General features: G+C 55.1%; 1 protein-coding gene across 2 annotated transcripts; it reads right to left on the bottom strand.

The window, feature by feature from the left end:
- Positions 1-1,038: 1,038 nt before the first annotated feature.
- DAPK3 (death associated protein kinase 3) lies at positions 1,039-19,877 on the bottom strand. 2 transcript variants are annotated; one of them, XM_065578240.1, is made up of 9 exons: positions 19,734-19,877; positions 17,679-17,801; positions 12,399-12,759; positions 10,597-10,726; positions 10,134-10,182; positions 8,925-8,951; positions 8,486-8,638; positions 7,793-7,838; positions 1,039-6,591 (listed from the first exon to the last, which is right to left on the bottom strand). In XM_065578240.1, the coding sequence occupies exons 2-9, from the start codon at positions 17,738-17,740 to the stop codon at positions 6,049-6,051; spliced, it is 1,371 nt and encodes a 456-aa protein (XP_065434312.1). In that variant the 5' UTR covers positions 17,741-17,801; positions 19,734-19,877; the 3' UTR covers positions 1,039-6,048. The 2 variants fall into 2 exon arrangements, with proteins under 2 accessions (XP_065434312.1, XP_065434313.1); XM_065578241.1 differs by having other exon boundaries at positions 19,672-19,772.
- Between the last annotated feature and the right edge of the window lie 1,700 nt (positions 19,878-21,577).

Consider the following 21,577-nt stretch of genomic DNA (forward strand, 5'->3'; position numbering starts at 1 on the left):
ACAGCCCCCCCATCTCATAGGCACCTAACACCTCGACAGGCCCCACTACTCTCAGAACCCACCTGCATGCCAAGGGTAGAGGAGCGTGGAGTAAGCGACTCCCCCGCTCCCTTTTTCAAACTCCTCTGCCAGGTAGGGCTTTGACAGCACCCTGGCTGCCTCCACTCAATAAAGGACATGAGGCAAGCAAAGGCAGAGTGTATAAATGGTGATGATCTAGGGGCAGCGTGGAGGGGGGGGAACTCGATCTCACACACAGGTAGGTATGAAGGGGTGTTTCCCCTCTTAGCACTCCCACATGAGCATCGCTCATGCAGCCGACGAACGTTTTCAGCTGCTGTGGGTCCTGCAGGCTGCCCGCTCCCTGCTTCGGGGCTGGCAAAAGAAATGGCGGCAGGAACTGCCGCCCGGGGAGTGAAACCAGGAGCTCCAGCACCAAGGGCAGTTTTCTCTGCATGGGCACATGAGTAGGTTGTTATCCTACACGGGACGCTCCTAGAGAGAGAGGATCACAGGTGCTTAGGTCATTACACTGGCCGAGCAGCAGGAGGTTTGTTTTCCTGTTAGATCAGTGCCAGGGAGAAGGACACCGACCCCTTTAACTCAACCGGCAAAGTACAGAGCCTGCCTAGGGAATTGCATTGAAGTGCAGAGAGCTCCTGCCACAGGGAATCCAGCTGAGGTGTTTCAAATGGTATGAATTTAGCGCATGAAAGATAACCAGTCACCCGCCCATGGAGAAGAAAGGCCTGTGTTTTGCCACAGAGCAGGGCCTGGCCCCATGGAGCATGGGAAGGGGGGTGGGTTTGCAACCACATGGATGCAAAGAATTGGACTCTATGCAGGGCACCCTAATGCCGAGCTACCGTTAAGCAGCTTAGCTGACGCTCTCCTCTGGCCAGATTCGAACCAGCACCTTGGAGGCGAGAGGCATAGAGAGTTTACCAATATAAGTTCTCCCAGGTGACGCTATCTTCCCCTTCCCTAAAGCCAGGTTCCTCCCACCCATGGCAGAACACAAGCCCACACCACAGCCTGTTGATACAGAAATCTTTATTCCTTTAAAATAAAGACAGGCTGGTATAACCTATTGGTACTGGATTGTGAGTGTCCCAGAGCAGAGGAGTACATGGGGTCACTCCTTCCTACTAAAAGTGGACCTAGCCCAAGGTTAATACATCTCCCTGCTACACAGGCAGCAGGGCATGGCACAGAGCAACACGACCCAGGAGCCCAGACAGCCATGTGGGTGAACCGAGAAGGCTCAGCCCCTGTCTACACTGAGAGTCAGTGATTGGCCAACCCCCGACTGCCTTCAGGCAAAGTTGAACACTGATTGGCTGCGCGTTATTGCTGCTGTGCTGTACAACAACTCTCCTTCCAACACTCGGTTCAGGCACCGCGCTACAGGCACCATCTGCCTTTCAACCCTAGGTTCTGATACAAACCAATCAACTCCCTGCCCCAAGCAATGGCAGAGTTGCTGTTCCCCAGAGACTTCTCTCAGCCTTTCCTTTGGGGACCCCTAGGCAGAGTGGAGACTTCCTCTGGGAAGGGGCCAGGGGTCCCAGTGACTAGTGGCTCTCACACAGGAGTTTCTATCCGCCCCACTATCATGTTCATGACAAGCATCGGGATTCTCCAAGATCCAGCCCATGCTCTTCTCCCTCCTCAAGGCCCTGAGTTGGGTTGACACCTGCTGACAGCAGGGACTGACTAAAGACTTTCCCTGGACGGGAAGAGATGCTGGTCCTTGCTCAAGGACCGCCAAGGATTGCCACAGTGCAATACACTCAGGCACACTGGGGGCTCCCAACTCATCCAAGCAGCTCGAGACCAGCCCGTGGACAAACCTCACATCTCACCTGGTCGTTCACACCTGCCTCCCCTCATCTATTTAATCCCGCACCGGCATCTGCTTTCTCCAACACCAGGGATAAAGGTATTCAAAAACCAGGAACATACAGGAGTGGCTGCAAGGTTCCCTCCTCCAACCCCTCAGAACACACAGCACATAAGTACAGAAAGGACACTTGGAGATCACACATCACAGGCCGGGAAGAAGCCAGGAAAACACGTGTTTTCTGCAGATCTGATACAGGCTTGGCAACCAACATCTCTTGGTTGAGTATCTGGTTTCCCTGATCCACTATGTATCCAGAGATGAACCAGTCCAGGCCCCTCCCTCATTTTACACAGACATTTCTGTGTCACTGGAACAAGTTCGCCTGAAAGCGCGTTCTGGCCGGCGTCCACTTCATTACGGAAGTTGGGTGCTGGGTTACGGCACATGCAATGGTGCTTTTGACTCTGATTGGCACAAACGCACGGGTCTATTTCATCTCTGAGGTGGGTTCAAGAGTTACGTGACAGCCCTCAATGCTGCACCTTACGCAGGCACGGGGCTGCCTTTCGAATCCATGGCCTTTGGAGCTATGGCACAGGAGAAAAGGGGAATACAATCTGAATGGGATAAGTGCATCAAACATTGCCTCTGCGGAGGAAGAGACAACAACAATATTCTCCACGAGGCATTTTCCTGCTCTTTCATTTTACAGTCTGGAGCCCAAATCCTTAAGCTGGGTGAAGAGAACGTTCGAGAGATTTCTAAGTGTAACTGCTGTCACATCCGACCGCACCCAGGATACAGCCTGGCAGCATCCCAGCCCTGAACCCCAACCGCCGGGGGAACGTAGCCTGCCATGAGCGCAGAGTAGAAGTTACGCTCCCTGCAGACGTGGGACCTGATCCTGGGAAGTGCCAAGCAATCCTTTATTCCCAGTGAAATCGACAGGACTGGAGTGTATCTGGCAAGGGCAAGGATTGGGCCCCCGTGAGATTCAAAGTCTTTGGTCATAGATTGCTTAGAGGACGAGACAGACATGGAAGAAAGCAGGGGGTTAGAGAGACCAGCTGAAAAGGGATTCTCAAGCAACACAGCCACTAGCCTGCTTGGCTTTTCAACGTGGAGGCATGAGCCGTAAAGCAACGAATTTCTCACTGCTTCCTCCCCGGAGGGATCAATGACGAAGAGTTAGCAGGAAAGCCAGGAAAATCCAGGGCATTCTTTGCATTCTTCTCCTCCTGACGCTAGAGTCCACAGACTAGAAGAGACCAAACAAGCTGCACATGCCACGTTTGCAGCCGGATTATTGTTTTCCAGCTTGATAGACGGTTTCTTCCCCCACGACTGCCAGTCTGCACATAGACTCTTTCCTGCACTGCGTGATTGTATAGAGCAAACCCCAGGCTAGAACGGACGGGAGGGAAGACAAGAAAGGAAACTGATTGGACCTGGAGTTGAAGACAGCACATGGCTGTAAGGGTCAAAGTTAGGGAAACTGAAATTCAAGGTACACTAAAGACTCAAACAGTTGCCTTGAACTATCAAAGCAGCTGTCGGTACAATGCAGCAAGGGGGCAGCGAACGTTTTACTGAAGATGAAACACAAAGTTAAACTGCCTGGGTAACAGGCCACAGAACAGCCGTAACCAGACATGGATGGTGGAGGTAGAAATGTGGTTTAGCTTGCAGGCAAGAGGATTGGCTAGTGGGTCGAGATGGGGATGGAAGGCAGGACTCCTGGGTTCTGTTCCCATAGGTTAGTGACTTGACTGTGCGATTCAGTTCGCCTCTAGAAACATACACGGGTCAACTGAGGTTCAGCTGGTGTCTGCAAAGCACTCTCGGGTTCCTGGTTGGAAGGCGTGGAGGGAATAACTAAAGGGAAGCAACAAATCAAGCACCATAGACCGCAGGCCTTGATTTGGCGCATGCTGGCAACATGCAGGGAGATGGGAAGTGCACAGAGGCCAGTCAACGCCCAAAGGTGGGGCAGGGGTAGGGGAGAAAAGGGACAAGCACGGACAAGCGGCTTCTGCACGTGACGAACATAAGGAGAGGGCGGGGGAGAAACGTGCAAGGGAATTCGGCCCTAGAGGGCCAAACATTGAATCAGGCCACTAGGGCAGGAGAGAAATTGAAGATCTGGTGGGTGACCAGCAGCGGTGAGGAACACGCAGTATAAGGAGCAGGAGTCAGGAGAGACCCTTATGGCCCTGCTGCGGCCAGCAAATCCACTCCTGAGTACTGGGCACGATGCCAGGCAGCCTGTAACATGTGTGAGAAAAGAATCAGGGAAGAGGCAGAAGAGACAGCAAGGAAGGACCCGCATTGCGTTAGCCAACTCCATGGGCCTGCTAGTTGATCTTTCTCACCTCTAGGAATCCCAGTGTCATGGAAGCTATTGTACAAAGAAGAAAGAGGTTGTCAGAAAAGAGGCAGCACGAACTCCTACGCGGGCTCAGGGCTGAGAGGCACCAAGCAGAGGGAAAACAGAAGCCACGCGACAGGCAGAGACTGAAGTCGGGAGGTATCCAGCTGCTTCAGGAGACAACGAGCAATTGACAGGTGGAAAAGGCTCCAAGAAGCAGCAGGACCAACCCCAGCCAAGATGGCTCCGGAGGAACATCCAGGCCAGGAGGTGCAGAAAAGGAGACCAGGCACGGGGAGTTGACATGGGCAGGTATGTTCATGGCAGCCCCTGCGGCCATCAGAGCTGCAGCACACCCAGCGTATCTTGGGAAGACACCTGCTTGGGTTCAAGATCCTAGACTCCCAGTGCTCTCCTGCCTCGAATAAAGCGGGGTCTTTGATATGGAGGCCAGCAGGGAGGAAGCGTGGCAGGAGAAGGCCAAACCCTGCCCTCATTAGGGGGAAAAACGATTCAACTCTCCAATTCTACAACCCAGCACTGGCTCAGGACTGCTCCGCCAGTCTCTTCCGTGGCCAGGATCGAGTGAGGTGCAAATGAAACCCTGGGAGAGGGCAAGGATCACGGAGAGGACGCCCTAGCGTTCCAGAGCATCCTTTGCGGCTGGGAACGGTGCCCGGCAGCCCTAAAGCAAGCCCAAGCCCCACAGGTTATAGCTACCGCCCAGAACGGTAAGAAAACGTATTTCCAACAGCAGAGTGGCTTGGAGAGTTTAGAAAGAAATTAAAGCCCTCCCCTCACACCAGGGGATAAAGCGGCACTGGGGGCGCTGAGGGACAAAGGCAGTTGCCGAGAAGGAAGGAAGGAAGGTCACGCCGCTGAGGCAACAGCTCTCGAGGAGCCTGCAAATCGGCGAGAGAGATTCTACCGGCGAGAGTACAGACAGGCCGCCCCTGTGCGAGCCGGCTAAGGAGGTTGGCTAAGACAAGTTGCCCAGGTCAGGAGAGCTTGACAGCCAGGTTACGGACTGGCCAGTTAGAAGCCTTTTCCAAAGGGTTTGGCTCTTTGCTCTCCAAACGTGTCAGGAGCTATCAATGCACAGATCAAGGGCCCCCCCTGAGCCGCTCAGCTCTGCCCTACGGAACTAGTTTATCTGGGAACACCTGCTGGTCTCTCTCCCCAGACAGGCAAGAGCCTTATGAACTTGCAAGAGCAGCTCCCGCTGCCAGGATGCTCTAGAAGTCCAAGCAGCTACAGTACCCAGGTCAGGATGGTCGCAGCCATGGCTGCAGGGAGTTAGAAGACAAGTCACAGCTTCACTGCTGGTGGTCAGAGGCAGCGGGAAAGAGATGGAACATTAAGAACGATCAGCAAGTGATTTCATTAATTTCAGAGTAAAAAACAGCCCAAGTCCTTGGACAAGGACTGGGCCCACTCGCAAGTAATTAAAAGCGGCCATTGCCAATATACCCTCAAAACAGGGGGCTGGCCGGAGACCAGCCCATAAATAGGGCAGCCTTCTACTTTAATATGGTGGGGCAATTGGGGGGAAGACTACAGGTCCCAGCATGCAGTGGGCTCAGCAGACTACAGTTTGGATCAGAAGCATTGCATGATGGGAGTTGCAGTGTCCAGGCTGTCATACCTGCATACTAAACGCTGCTGCAGTCTACTCCGGTTTTATGCCATTAAGGCCGAGCCTCTCGGGCTCCTAGTGAATAGATGACGCTCAAGTGGGCACAGATTGGGTGTCTCCCCCATACCGGCCATGGCAAAGGTATTCTCCCCACCACCGGGTCCTCCTCCCCAGCCCCACAAGCTCAGAGGATGAAGGCTAGCGGATGCTGCAGTCCCCCTCTCCACCCTGCAGCTTCTCCTGCTCCATTGACCACACCAGCTCCTGCACGAACTTCATCTCCGAGGCCACCTGCTTGGCCAGAGCCTCATAGCGGTTCTCCAGTTTCCGGTAGCGCCGCTTGAGCCCGTTGGCCACCAGCAGGGTGCTCTTGGTCTCCTCCTGGGTCTGCTTTTTCAGGGCCTCTGTCTTCTGCAGCTCCTGCTGGATCTGGCGCAGGTCTTGGCGGATGCTCTCATTCTCCTCCTTGTACCAGGACTCCTTCTCCTCGTAGATGGAGCGCAAGGCTTCGATGTCCTCCCGGAAGGACTTCTTGTTCCTCTCCATCTCCCGGAGGCTCTCCTCAGCGGCAGCCACCTCCTCCAGCACCTTGGAGAAGCGCTCGAAGTTGATGTAGGTGTTGTTGGGGGGCATGCTGGAGTGGGACTTGATGGTGTACTCCTTGAGCCGAGTGGTCTTGAGACGCCGCCTCTCCGGCTTCTTGCCGTTGTCTTCGTTGCGGACGTTTCTCCTCTTGATCACCTGCAAGGAGGAGAAGGGAAAACTCAGCTCTCGGGTACCGTCCAGGGTCAATGATTCTCCCCTCCCACCCCCAGGCTGTGCATTTCATAAAATCCTAGAATCTCAGGGTTGGAAGGGACCTCAGGAGGTCATCTAGTCGAACCCCCTGCTCAAAGCAGGGCCGACCCCAACTAAAGCATCCCAGACAGGGCTTTGTCAAGCCTGACCTTAAAAACCAATAAGGAAGGAGATTCCATCACCTCCCTAGGGAACCCATTCCAGTGCTTCACCGCCCTCCTAGTGAAAAAGTTTTTTCCTAATATCCAACCTAGACCTCCCCCACTGCAACTTGAGACCATTGCTCTGTCATCTGGTACCACTGAGAACAGTCTAGATCCATCCTCTTTGGAACCCCCTTTCAGGTCGCTGAAAGCAACTATCAAATCCCCCATCACTTCTCTTCTGCAGACTAAATAATCCCAGTTCCCTCAGCCTCTCCTCATAAGTCATGTGCTCCAGCCCCCTAATCATTTTTGTTGCCCTCTGCTGGACTCTTTCCAATTTTTCCACATCCTTCTTGTAGCGTGGGGCCCAAAACTGGACACAGTACTCCAGGTGAGGCCTCACCTCAATGCTCCTACTAATACAGCCCAAAATGCCATTAGCCTTCTTGGCAACAAGGGCACACTGTCGACTCATATCCAGCTTCTCATCCACTGTAACCCTTAGGTCCTTTTCTGCAGAACTGCTGCCTAGCCACTCGGTCCCTAGTCTGTAGCAGTGCAGGCCAACAGCAAACCCGGCAGTTGCATTCACACCATACGCTTTGTGCATGGTTCAGAGCCAGCCCACACGCAGTGTAGTTCCCCTACCTCCACGGTGCAAGCCAATATTGATGGAGACATGGCCACCGGTCCCCCACCCCCCTGACTGTAGAGAATTCCAGATTGTTTTGTCCCCACCCCTGCTTCAAGGTTGGTGAGGAATCAGCTCCCTCTAGACCAAGTCATCACAGCTGCTAGACCTCTCCAGGCTGGCGGAGTGAGTGAGAAGCAACCACCTCTTGCTTAAAGGGGGATACCAAGTGCAATTTAAAGAGCAATTTTTAGATGCCGGATTCTCCAGAGGGGCTGAGTGCACGCTGTTCCCATCCGGGGGAGTTGGGCTGTTCGGTATCTTTGGGAAACAGAGCCAGGCCACAAGAATTTATGGATTTTTTTACCTTAATCCAGGGATGCTCCAGGCTCTGGGCAATTGTCATCCGCTTCCTGCAATGACATTAGGTCTGGGCATTAGACTACAGCAGCTGGACCGAGCTTTTGGCCCACTTGGGTCACTAGTTTTCAGATGAAACCCGCACGCAGAGAGCTGGACCAGTTCTTCTCAGCCTCTGCTTTAATCCCACCAAGCGCCAGCCGTCAAATCAGCTGACCCGACACACGACGTACTGTAATTATTTGCCTTCCTGCCTTGCGGACCCAACCGCTGCCCCAGGCGAGCTAGCTTCTCTGCTAAGTGCAGGATCCCCGTTAGAGAGGAGCTGGCTTCCAGAGATACTGCAACGGCAGTCTGGTAACAGACTATCGTCCGGGAGAGACGAGAGCCAGGCCAACGGCTCCCATTAAACCCGCACACCTGGAGCGGCAGATATTTTTGCTTTGAGGATATTGTGCGAGACTGGACCCTGTTGACGGCAGATAAGAAGAGCTGTCCGAGGCTACGGACGTGAGAAAACAGCACTTCTGGCTGACTTATGGTCTAAGACATAGTTAGCCAAGCTCTTCCACTGCACCACGGCAGCAAGAGGGAGGCTGGGGGCTTTTGGAGGCTGCTGGCAGGGGGCAGTGCTGGGCACCCAGCAGACCGTCCCCACGCCTCGCTCCCCGCGGTTCGTTTCAACCGACTGGTCTCGTACTTGGGATCTTTGACGAGCAGGCGCCGGATGAAGTCCTTGGCCAGCTCGCTGGTGTTGCTGAAATACTCCTCGTCGAAGTCGTAGTTCACGGCGGAGATATTCGTCAGGGTCTCCTGCTTCGTTTCGCCCAAGAACGGAGAGGCACCACTGAGACTGCACGGCGAGATCAGACAGTTACCATCAGACACCGCTCTGTGCTAACAGCGTCAAGCCCTGCCGCTCACTCCCAAACACCAGCACTAACATTACTTCGGTTCCCCTGACCTGGGTCACAGAGGTGGGGGGGGAAAGGACTTGCCCCACGTCAGGCAGTGACTCAGTGGCAGAGCTAGGAGTAGGACCCAGGACTCCTGAATCCCAGCCCTTGACAACACTGTCTCCTCAAGCACAGAAGAACATATTCTTATCCAGGGAGAAGAATAATTGTCCTTATACTCACAGAATGTATGTGATGACCCCGATGCTCCTAGGAGAGAAGGAGAGGACATAAGATCACTGCATTGTAGATCAGTTTTTAGTCAGGTCTTTCCTCACTCCAGCCTTAAGTCTTCTAGATTTTCCAGCGGAGGGCACATGTTCGTGACAGATCGGTCCACCCTGCAGCCAGCTTTCCCCGAGCACAGACGCTTTCTAGGTCTAGGACAAGGTTCCCTGTTCACGTCTCGGAGCTGCCCGAGTTAAGGATCAAAGCTCAGGTCAGGGAATCCCGGGTTGGGTTATTTCATTAGAAGCTTCCAGGATGTGCAAGTCATCCAAATCCCACTCAGCCTTCAGCGATTACAGGCGTATCCCGAGCCCTGGCCCCCATACCCAACACCCCCCCACCCCAGAGCTAGATTTAGCAGCATTCAAAGAGACCAGCCTGTCTGAAAGTCAGATTGCTGGGGCCCACCAGGAATTAAAGGCCTGCCCCCTTCAGTGAGAGGGGTACCACAGAACCAGGAAACAACAGATGAAACACAGGAACAGGAGTGAGGGACAAAAAGATATAAGAGGAGGGAATTAGATGGTCAGGCTTGACAAAGCCTTGGCTGGGATGATTTAGTTGGGGATTGGTACTGCTTTGAGCAGGGGGTTGGACTAGATGACCTCCTGAGGGCCCTTCCAACCCTGAGATTCTATGATTCTATGACACTGAGCAGACAGCAATGGGGTCAGCAGACCCCAGCCAGAACACTGCCTGCCTACCGGAGACAACCAAGGGACAGAAACAAGCCCCACGGATGCAGAACTCCCTCCTCCCTGGCTGATTGCCAGTGCCAGGCGGACAGCCCCGCAGACTGAAGCAACCTATTTACCTACAAGAACGTGCCACATGCATATTAGCACTGCAAGCTAGTGTATGGGCCAAGATAGCACATGGGTACGCTGGCTAGCGTATGAGCTGGTATGGGCCGCTTCCCTCACACTGCCCAACCAGCCCAGCACCCCTCAACCCTGGCTTAGAGGGACTCCGCTCCAGAAACAAGACGACAGTTCAGTCCCCAGGTGCATTTAATTCTTGGCCTTTATCAGGAAGCTGCCAGCTGGTGTCTACCACAGAGAGGGTGCAAACACCTGCCCACTAAGAACTGGGCCGAAACCACCCACATCAGCAGCTGTTCTACAACAGGCCTGTGGTTATGATGGAGAGTCATGGCATACTCACCACATGTCAGCCTCCAGCCCCAGGGGCTCGTAGTTCACTATTTCAGGGGCTTTAGAAGGAGAGAGAGAGAGAGAGAGAGAGTTTGAGTTATGCCGCAGGGAGAATCCATTGCAAGCAGCATTGGGCATCTCGTGCAACGACTCAAACCCTCACGCAACTGGACTTAGCCAGAGCTTTGGGGATACTTTTCTCCTGGGGACGTCGAAGAGTTGTAGCAAGGGTACCCAAATCTCACCCAGTCCAGGGCTGCACTGGCGGCTTCCTCAGACTCAGGGAGGTCCTGGATACACAACTGATCGAGCGAAGGGAGGCTGTTGTGGGCTCTGATACACAGGGGCACCATGCAGGAATACGGCTTCCACCCTCCCCCAGCTCTCCTTCACTGCAAAGTCACAGGGCATCTTTCCCAGATTCAAACAAGCCTCCAGGACACACAGCTGCCACCGCCCCACTTCCCTCTTACCTACAAACTCCGGGGTCCCAAAGATGTTTTTGAACTCAGTCCCCGCTTCGATTTTGTGAGCGATGCCGAAGTCGATGAGTTTGATGCGGGGGTTTGGCACGTTCTTGTCCAGCAGCATGATGTTCTCGGGCTGGAGAGAAGCAAAAGCCGCAGGGCTTTTTCATATTGGCTTCCAGCAACACTCACTAAGATCCCTGTACCTTTGAGTGCAAGTCTATACTGGAAAGAGACATCCTGTGATTCCCTATCCTCCTTCCCCCCGCTTCCCAGGCTTCGTCTAACTGTATACTACAGAGTTAGGTCAACGTAAGGCAGCTTACGTTGATGGCAGGGCTGGGGGCTCCGGCCGAGAGCCCCACATGGCGGGGCTGGGGGCTCCGGCCGAGAGCCCCACATGGCGGGGCTGGGGGCTCCGGCCGAGAGCTCAGGTTGTCAGCCCCAGGGCAGGGGTGGGGCTCCAGCGGTCAGTGCTCCACATAGTTAAGTCAGTGGAAGTGCTCCTGCTAAGTGCGTGACAGCCAACAGAGGGGGCATAGCACGGACATGAACCCCCACAGCTGTAAATCAACCTAGCTCGGATCAAAATTAATTTTTTAGCATAGTCAGTCATCTCTGCTCAGAACCCGGCTTTCCAAGCTGCCAGCCCTGCAGACTCTGCCTGGGATCTGAAAGGCAAGCCGGGTTCCTTCCTGCCGCATCAGTAACGGAGACCCTGTGGTTAGCGCGCCACTGACAACTGCTTTGATGCTGCCTTGTGAAACAGCAGAGATTCCAGCTCGCTCTCCCGCAGCCGCTGCCAAGAGGAGTTAGAAATGCACGCGTCAGGAAGTAAAGACTAAGCAGCGCTGGTATGGGACCATTTCGACGTGGCTATTTCAAACATCCACCCAGAATGCCAAGGAGAAGCTTCAGTTCAGTGGCTTTACGCAAGCGCTGTGTGTATTTCGCTACTGTGGTTGTGTTTACTGTCTCTCAAGAGCCCTTCACCGCCTCTCCCAGCTTCACCTGCCTACGTGAAGCACAGGGTGTCTGATCTGGATTCGGTCCTTTGCATCTGTGCTTACGCGCTTTGGTTTGACTCCAAAGCGACAGGCCGGAGTCTGATCAAGGACATGCAAGCAAACACCCAGGGTACGTCTATACTTCCCTCCGGGTTCGGCGGTAAGCAATCGATCTTCTGGGATCAATTTATTGCGTCTTGTCTAGACGCGATAAATCGATCCCGGAAGTGCTTGCCGTCGACGCCGGTACTCCTGCTCCGCGAAAGGAGTATGCGGAGTCGACGGGGGAGCCTGCCTGCCGCGTGTGGACCCGCGGTAAGTACTTTGTAATTCAAACTAAGGTACTTCGACTTCAGCTACGTTATTCACGTAGCTGAAGTTGCGTATCTTAGTTCGAACTGGGGGTTAGTGTGGACCAGCCCCCCGAGTAAATGGATTGGCACCAGTGCAAACGAGAGCAGAATTCAGCCTGTATGTTCAGGTTCAGAGGGCTTGGGAAGTGGAGACAGACCAAGCAATCAGGTTTCAAGTGAGAGCTAAAAGCACCTCATTTATCCCTCGCAGCACCACACCACACCCAAGAAAAAGGAGCGCCAACTACTGGACCACGAACGGCTTCCCGCAGCAGCCCTTGGAGATCTGCCACCCGGTATCCACCAGCTTTGATCTCATTGAGCCGAGAAGATCTAATGAGATCACCGCACAAGATGGAGCCGGCCTCACAGTCAACGGGTCTGCCCATACCTTGACTCCGCTGCGTCTAGCAGGCCAGGGCCCTGGGCAACATAGGCCGAAAATTACCTTCAGGTCGAAGTGCGCTATGCGCTTAGAATGCAAGTAGTGGACCCCATCCAGGATCTGTTTGAGGAACTGTGTGGCCTCTTCCTCCGTCAGGGACTCCTTCTCGGCCAGGAAGTCAAAGAGCTCGCCCCCCGAGACCAGCTCCAGGATCAGCACCACGTCCGTCTTGTTCTCGAAGATGTCGTGGAGCGTGATGATGTTGGGGTGCTGGATCTCCCGCAGGATGTCCACCTCCCTCTCGATCTCCTCCCGGCTCACGCCCCGCCGGCTGGACGACAGGCGCCGCTTCTTGATGAACTTGGCCGCATACTCCAGGCCGCTTTTCTTCTCCCGGCACTTCCGCACGATGGCGAACTGGCCGCTGCACGGGGGGAAAAAGGACGCATCAGTTAATAAGATGTCTCCTCATTGGCACCTGCCTGGAGGAGTCGGGGTAGCTACAGCCTGCGTTGCTCGGAGTCTAAAGAGACCTCCCATTGGTGCGTTTCCTTACTGAGAAGGGTGCAACTCCTTACAAACCCGCTGGGAGCCACAGTACTTCCACGGGCAGCAGGTAAAGCCCTTCCACTCGACTCTAGGTCTAACCGTCTGCCTTCTCCATGCACCACTTGGCCGACTGAGGGATTGGGGTATCATGGACACTGAAAGCTGAGCACCAAGCAGAATAAAAGCCCCTTTCTTGGAGAGCACACTTCAACCGCCTGGGGCATACAAACAGACCGAATTGCTGCCAAGCCAGGACAGATCAATAGCCCAGCTCATCCCCTGTGGTTGTCAGTCTGGGATGCATCAGAGGCAGGATTGGAATAAACCGATACCGCCGCTACATGCCACTGTGCTGGGTAGGATGAGAGAAGGAAGGAAGAGACTTCCCCTCCTGGCTGCAGATAGAGTTCAGTTAACATCCTAGAGCAAGGGTGAGCAAAGCCCAAGGGCCACATCTGGGTATGGAAATTGTGTGGTGGGCCATGACTGCTCACGAAATTGGGGGTTGGGATGCAGGGAGGGAGGGGGTGATGGCTCCGGCTGGGGTGTGAGCTCTGGATCGGGGCTGGGGATGAAGGGTTGGAGGTGCAGGAGGGTGCTCCGGGTTGGTACCGAGGGGTTTGGAGAAGGGGAGAGGGATCAGGGCTGGGACAGAGAGTTGGGGAGCGGAAGGGAGTCGGGGGTGCAGGCTCAGGGCGGCGCTTGCCTCAAGTTGCTCCCGGAAGCAATGGCATGTTCCCCCTCTGGCTCCTACACGGAGGCGCAGCCAGGTGGCTCTGCGCCCTGCCCCGCCTGCAGGCGCCGCCCCTGCAGCTCCCATTGGCCACGGTTCCATCAATAGGAGCTGTGGGCGTGGCACTTGGGGCAGGGGCAGCATGCAGAGCCCCTTTGCCACCCCTACACATAGGAAGCAGAGGGGGGGACATGCCGCTGCTTCCGGGAGCCACGCAGAGCCACGGCACACGCGGGGAGGGAGGCAGGAGCTTGAGAGGATGCGGCCCCCCCAGTCCGTAGTTTGCCTACTCCTGTCCTAGAGCATTTGGATTGATGGCTCATGCTGGTTTTATCCCAAGTACGTCACTGCAGATGCTGTTCTGATTCAAACAGATCTCTAGCCCTTCCTTGAAACGTATTCATCTACCCAGGTATCAGGAAGCATATCGTGGCAACAGCGTGATTATGCTGCTTAGACATTTGTGCAATATCCTGCTGATACATAACCACAAGATACAGGGCTCAGTGCTGGAATCAGGCAGTTCCCGTGGCCTGATGATCACAATGGTCCCTTCCGGCCTTCAGATCCACGAATCCAGCGGCTGAAGAGTTCCAACCACCATTGTGGAGCACCCCGAGATGTCAATTTCACCGTGAGGCGCATTTGGGGAGAAGCACGCCTGTGCAACTGACCCAGACAGCAATGCTCGGCGCTCACAGAGCTCTTTAGATTTGCAAGTGCTTTGTGAATACTAATTTAGAACACGTGCTCCCCCTCCCCATGGTCTATGTCAGCGACGCCCCCATTTTACAAGCAGGAAAATTGAGGCTCTGAGAGGTTACGTTACGGACACGCAGGGGGTTGGCGACAGAGTCAAAAAAACAGAACCCAGGGAATCCAGACCCACAAAACCATGCCGCCTCTGGAAGTTACACGCCCAGATTTAAGTGCATTTCTTCCTCTTCCTGGGAGGATCAAAATTAACTGCCCCTGCTTCAGGGTGACCAGATAGCAAGTGTGAAAAATCGGGACTGGCGGTGGGGGGGTAATAGGCGCCGATATAAAGACAAAGCCCCAAATATCAGGACTGTCCCTATAAAATAGGGACATCTGGTCACCCTACCCCACCCCCCACACACACACAGCCAGCATCTCAGCCTCCAACAGGGTTATTTACATTTTTAAACAGTGACATCAAGGCTTGCTTCATTGGCTGGCGCCTGCCAGGCCTGAACTTTCCATATAAGGCTTGTGCTTGGACAGGAAACAGTCAGAGCTGATCAAACGCTAAAGGCTTCCCAGACCAAGAGCCTCTTAACTCCCACCAGCAAAATCCAGCAGCCTGGCTGGATTAGAGTGCGCTGCGCAGGGGAGGAAGAAGTGGGCTATGAAGTGTGAAGTGTCTAACAAACCAATGTCTTCTAGGAAATGCAGAAATAAGGAGGTCACCCCTTGTCGGGACAGAGAAGTGATGAAACAGTCACACAGCAAAGGAGAGGTACCGCCAGAGCAAAGCCCTAGTGCTCCCTGGAGAAGGAATCCAGGGGATCGATAGGCACACTCATTTTAAGCTGCTCACCCCTTTATGAGCACATTAGTCAAACCCAAAGCACAGAGGAAGGGGGAGCCACTTGCCTCCTTTAAAAATCTTGCGTCCCCCCTGCATCCATCTCTCTTCACTGCCACAGTCATCAACCTTCCAGCTGCCTGACCAGCAGGGAGCAAGGGGAATCCATGCCGCTCCTTGCTCAGCTGGAGAGGTTGGTGACACAAAACTCCTTCCCCCAGGGGCTGGGGAGCCCAGGGATTAGAGGAACCCATGAAACAAACTTTCGTCCCCATCCCAAGAAGGCAGAACTGCAGCAGCCGCAGGTTGGTCCAGCAGACTTGAAAAGAGAATCCAACTAAAGGGTAAGAGGCCCAGGAACGTAACCTTAACAGCCTCTGAAAGAACTCACCCGAAGAACTGGCGGCACTTATGCCCACACACCTTCTCGGCAATGGAGAAGACAGATGACCATCTCAAAGTAAACAGAAGGACGCACTTATGCACTGCAGCATGGGCCAGACCCACAAAGCCCCGCACAATACCACTGCCCAGGTAACACTCCTGGCCTGTCCACCTTACAGGCGCGGAGGGAGGATTGCTTGGAAAACGCTTTGAGCCGGTGCAGGGTTCTAACGAGCGCCATTCTTATTTAAACACCAACAGGGCCACCTGTGCGGTTACAGCACTCAAAAGGAAAACAGTGTCCCTAAGGAACTCCCGAGCTATATTCCGATACACAACACGCCTTAGCTAGCAGCGGAGGATGCTGAAGGCAGTCCAAAAAACATCTAACACTGCCATGGTGTCTCTGGTTTAAACAACATGCAATCACCAGCTAGGTTTAGATGCCGAAGTCTAATGCCAAACTTAAACGCCGTTCTCACACACACAGACAGATCAGAATTTCCTGGGCTTGCTACACCTGAACCACTTTAACTCTGTTTCTACGGTTCAGACTTGGAATGCAGACTTCTTCAAGGGACACCAGCAACTTTAATCTGATTCAGAAGTTTAATCTGGTGGGGAAAGGTTTTCTAAGAAGCCTAAAATCATCAGAAATGTTCCCAACAAAGGATTTTTCCACTTTTATTTTACTGTTTACAAGCAAGCATTCCCCTACACAGTCAAACACCAACACTCCAGTGATGCGCAGACCTCAGTGGTTCATGAGTCAAATTAGCCATCAGCGTTACCCAAAAGAGAAACAGTCGGGTGAATTCATTGTTTCATTTCCTATTTGGATATATTATTCTCACAGCAAAATGACTGACCAAGAATTATCTTAGCAACTACAACTGGTTAATAACATAGTAAAAGCACCCTGATTGGTTAATAATTCAATCACACAGCGTTTTAATATCATATGCTGCAAAGAGCCGCAGGAGACACATTAAGGAGCCACTTGCGGCTCAGAAGTCTCTGTCTGACTATCACGGTGTTAGACCATAAGCCCTTTGGAACAGGGGCCTCATCTTCCTATGGGTTTGTATAGCACCTGGAGCAAAGGCCTCCGCCAAGTGGGACTTTTGGACACTGCTACAATAAACAGTAGCTCAATCAACAAAACCAAAAACTTGGGGAGAGTTTCTGTTTCCGCTAAGACATGGAGCGCAGCTAAGATATTCACATTGGCTGCAAAACCAGTGTGTAAGTCCAGTTTGCGTGCAACACAACAGTCTCCTCTTCCAGTGTTCTAAAGACAGCCGAGCTTCTGCCGAGAGGCAAAGATGATTCATAGCAGGAACGTGCCCCAAACATGCAGAGCGACTGAGACACCGATGAAGAATGCTAAGCAAGCCACAGTGATCTCTTCGAGGCAGGGCAGACCCAGCCAAACAGGGACATGATGTGAGCTTATGGGGAAAAGAGTCACAGCTCCACTAAAAAAGGAGTGAATTGTGAACAAAAATGCTTGGCCCTCGTATAAGAGCCTGTCACCATATGGTCTCTCTGATTGGCCCAATGAATATTATTTATACAAACTGGAACAACGCCAGCAGGAGAGATTGAGACCTCCCCCCACTCCCACCCCCATCAGGCTGGCTGGCTGGCGCTCCGTTGAAACTCCACCCTGAACCTGAGAAACCTTCCCAACTAAAGCATAATCAAAACTGGCCCATTCCCATGAAAAGTTTGTTTCAGTGAATCAACATTGTCTGGCCAAAACAAAGTGGTGTTAAAAAATTCCCAACCAGCTCAAGTTTTAAATATTAATTAAGCCTCCCCCGACCCACCCCTGGGAGGTAGATAAGGGATATAAACATTATTATTATATTAACCCACCACTGCAACAGAGCTGGCTCTGCAGAAAGACACAGCAGAACTTGAAAACAGCAAGTGGTAGAGAATCCCACACCGGATGGAACACGCAGGGTGGGAACATGGAGACGGGGTGTAGTGACCAGAAATGGAATCAGCAAAAGAAATGCCATGGGTTTATTTAATGACTATAAGCGGTCAGGCTCTTGGCTTTATGGCCAGCAGACGGCACCACCCGCAGCAGAGCATGCGCCCTAGTTAGCACACTCACCTGCCCAGCTCTTCTCCCATCTCATAATGGTCCTCCACATTCTCCTGCCTGAAGGTGGACATGGCTGTCAGACCAAAAAGAGCCCGGCCCACCCTTCAGAGAGCCAGACAGCTCGGTTCAACCCTGGAAGGAGACAAGGGAAACAGGAGAGAATTGTCATGCCCCAGTCAGCCACAGACATTCCAGCGCCGTGGGATGAGCAACAGAACCCCTGCGTGACACAGCGGCACCTGCTCTAAACTGGCACGCGAACGGATACAAGAGATGGATGAGCCCTGCTCTTACGTTGCATCTATTTCTGGTTCATTCGCACCCAGCCAAGGCAGGACTGATCCCTGCAGTCTGCTCTCCAGGGTTATGATTCAGTGCCCCCCCCCCCCCCCACTGCTTGTGGGAAGATATTTCAGTCTAGCAGATTATTACAGTAGCCCCTAGAAGCTACTGGCAGAGCCCCATTGTGGTAGGTGCTGTACAGACACATAGCAAGAGACTGTCCCAGCAAGAGTCTGTGGCAGAACCAGGAATTAAACCCACATCTCGTGAGTCCTAGTCCAGTGCTATAACCCCAAAACCATCGTTCTTTGTCCCTCAGCCACCCTCCTTCCCACATTTTTGTTCAGCTTCCCCAACATCCTCTGCTAAGGGAGAGGAAAGCTCACCCTCCTCTACTCAGCCCCCTGACACAGCACTGGGTAAGACCCCTAAATAAGTCGCCGGGCCCTGGAGGGAGGCGACGAGTGACTCAGTCAGCACATTGATTTTATAAATCTGGAAGAGGAGGAAGCAAAGCCGAGCCTGTCACGATGTTTCCACTCTGCCCACTGGGGTGCACTGGAGGAGAGAGGGATCTACACAGAGGAACTTCAGCCTCCTCCTTAGTCCCCCTCTCTCCCGCCCCACACCCACACAGACAAGCAGGCCTCACCCTCTCGCCACACTCCAACTACACTACAGGAACCACTGTCCCCAGGGGTGCAGGAACAATCTGTACAATGGGGGGGCTGAGAGCCATCAAACCAAACTGTAAACCCTGGATGTGATGGAAACCACTTCAAGCCAGGGGGTGCGGCAGTAGCCCCAATTCCAGTACCTCTGACTGTCCCCAAGTTACACCTGCCTGGAGCTCCACACAACCCTCCACGCCTCACTCCTCACCCCAACACAGTCCCCTGCCCTGACCCCTTAACTCCCACACATCCACCTGCCCCACTCCCAACCCACACACAGCCCCCACTCCCTATGGCCCACCACCACACAGCCCCCTAGCGTCCCCACAGCCCTCCACTCTGCCCCCTAACCCACACACAGCCCCCTGCCCCACTCCCAACCCACACACAGCCCCCACTCCCTATGGCCAGCACCACACAACCCCCTGCCCTGCCCCCTAGCCCCCACACATCCCCTGCCTCACTCCCTATGGCCCACCACCCAGAGGATTCAGGGGGCTTGGGGGGAATGCGGCGCTTGTACTCACCCGGCCGCGGTCCGGGTCTTTGGCGGCACTGAAGGACCCGGCGCCGAAGACCCGGACCGCCGCCGGGCCGGGGCTCGCGGGGCCCCTGCGGGGCCTGGGGCAAATTGCCCCACTTGCCCCCCCCGGGTGGCCCTGCCCCCACCACCCTGACCCCTAGCCCCCACACAGCCCCTGCCCCACTCCCAACCCCACTCAGCCCCCACTCCCTATGGCCCCCCACCACACAGCTCCCTAGCACCTCCACAGCCCCACACCCTAGCCCCCTGCCCCACTCCCTATGGCCAACCCCACACAGCCCCCTAGCACTCCCACATCCCCACACCCTGCTACCTAGCCCCACTCCCTACCCACACACAGCCCCCACTCCCTATGGCCCCCCACCACACAGCTCCATAGCACCTCCACAGCCCCACACCCTGCCCCACTCCCTACCCACACACAGCCCCCACTCCCTATGGCCAGCCCCACACAGCCCCCGCCCCACTCCCCGACCCCACACAGGCCCCAGCCCCTTCTCACCCCACAAGCCCCCACTCCCCAGCAGCCGCAGCCCCCGGGCGCAGCCGGCCCCGATCCCCCACCTGGGCCCGCGGCCGCCGCATTCCGACACTCCCGGCTCGCTCCCCCGCCCCGCGCCCACCATTGGCTGAGCCGCGGCAGCGACGTCACCGCAGCAAGCCCGGCCCCGTGCGCGCCATTGGCCGAGTCGGCCGCGCGTCACCGGGCAAAGCCTCGCGCTGGGGAGGGGCTGCAGCTCCGAGCCAGGCCGGGATTCCCCGGGACCCCCTCCCCTTCCCCCGGGGGCTCGCCCCTGGACCCCCATCCCCGCCCCTCCCCCTCTGGGGTTCGCCCGTGGACCCCCCTTCCGGGGCTCGCCCGTGGACCCCCGCCCCTCCCCCCCTAGACCCCCGGCCTCATCCCCGCCCCTCCCACACATGGCAGCGGGGCTCCCCCCTGGACCCCCGGCCCCATCCCCCCTCCCCTCTGGGGTTCGCCCGGGGACCCCCGGCCCTATCCCTCCCCCTGGGCAGCGGGGCTCCCCTATCAGCCCCCCCCTCCTAGACCCCCTCATGCCCCACTCCACTCTACCACCCCCAGTCCCCAGGGTTCCTAGTGCCCCCCGTGGCCTGGCTGCTGCTGCCCACCCCCGTTCTCACATCCCTTCCTTCGTTGTTCCTCGCCATGTGCTGACGTGGCCCAGCCCTAGAGAGATCCGCACCCCTGTACCGCACACCCCCTTCTCTAGGGGAGGGGAGGGGAGGGGAGGTGGGCTCACCCCACCCCTGTACCGCACACCCCTTCTCCAGGGGAGGGGAGGTGGGCTCACCCCACCCCCGTACCGCACACCCCTTCTCCAGGGGAGGGGAGGTGGGCTCACCCCACCCCCGTACCGCACACCCCTTCTCCAGGGGAGGGGAGGTGGGCTCACCCCACCCCCGTACCGCACACCCCTTCTGCAGGGGAGGGGAGGTGGGCTCACCCCACCCCCGTACCGCACACCCCTTCTCCAGGGGAGGGGAGGTGGGCTCACCCCACCCCCGTACCGCACACCCCTTCTCCAGGGGAGGGGAGGTGGGCTCACCCCACCCTCGTACCGCACACCCCTTCTCCAGGGGAGGGGGGCTTCCCTCCACCTCAGTCACAGAAAACACGCAGGAGCCAGACGCACTTCTGTCTGTTTTAACCCTTGCAAACGGACACGCTCCTCCATGCGCCAGGCTGCAGTGGGGCTGGACTCCCAGCCTCCACGGGGCGTTTTAGGCCCAGCTCAAGGACTGCTGTGTATCAGTGTCTAACAGCTGCTGAACTGGGAGATCAGAGCAGGACCTCCCTGCCTTTCCACACCCACAATGTTCCAGGGCGGCAGAGCCAGCGACAGACATGGAGGTTGTTAGTCACATGGGTGGGGATTTTTAAACCGTTCTTCTTAACTATACAATTTAAGAACAGAGGCCCTGTCCGCACTGCTTGGGTGAACCCATGGCACTTACCGTATGGGAAAGTTTGCCCCAGGGTCCTTCCATCTCCCCCTCCCACATTTTGGTGTAGCCTTTTATGTCCTATCCTCCATGGAAGAGGTGGCTGCACTGGCTTGGAAGCTGTTTGGGGCAGGGACCATCTTGAAAGGTACATGTAATTTTAACACTATTTCACCTTTTGGTGCTTTTCATCCATAGATTTCCAAGTCCTTTCCAATGGTATTGTACTGGCAAGTGTCCTTAACCGCTGCAGGTGTGTCCATTTATTGTGAGTCTTTGGGTTCAACATGAGAACCCCTGGACTCTTCATTCCCCAAGTTTAATATTAAGCTCCCAGGGTGAGCAGAAAAGACCACGCACACTTGCACCGCACTTTGCGCAGAATGCAGCAGAGTTGTTGCTGCTGTTTCTTCAAACACCTCTCTGTGCTGGGCTGACACAGCAAT

Source organism: Chrysemys picta, chromosome 25 (genome assembly GCF_011386835.1).
Source record: "Chrysemys picta bellii isolate R12L10 chromosome 25, ASM1138683v2, whole genome shotgun sequence".
Taxonomy (NCBI): Eukaryota; Metazoa; Chordata; order Testudines; family Emydidae; genus Chrysemys; species Chrysemys picta.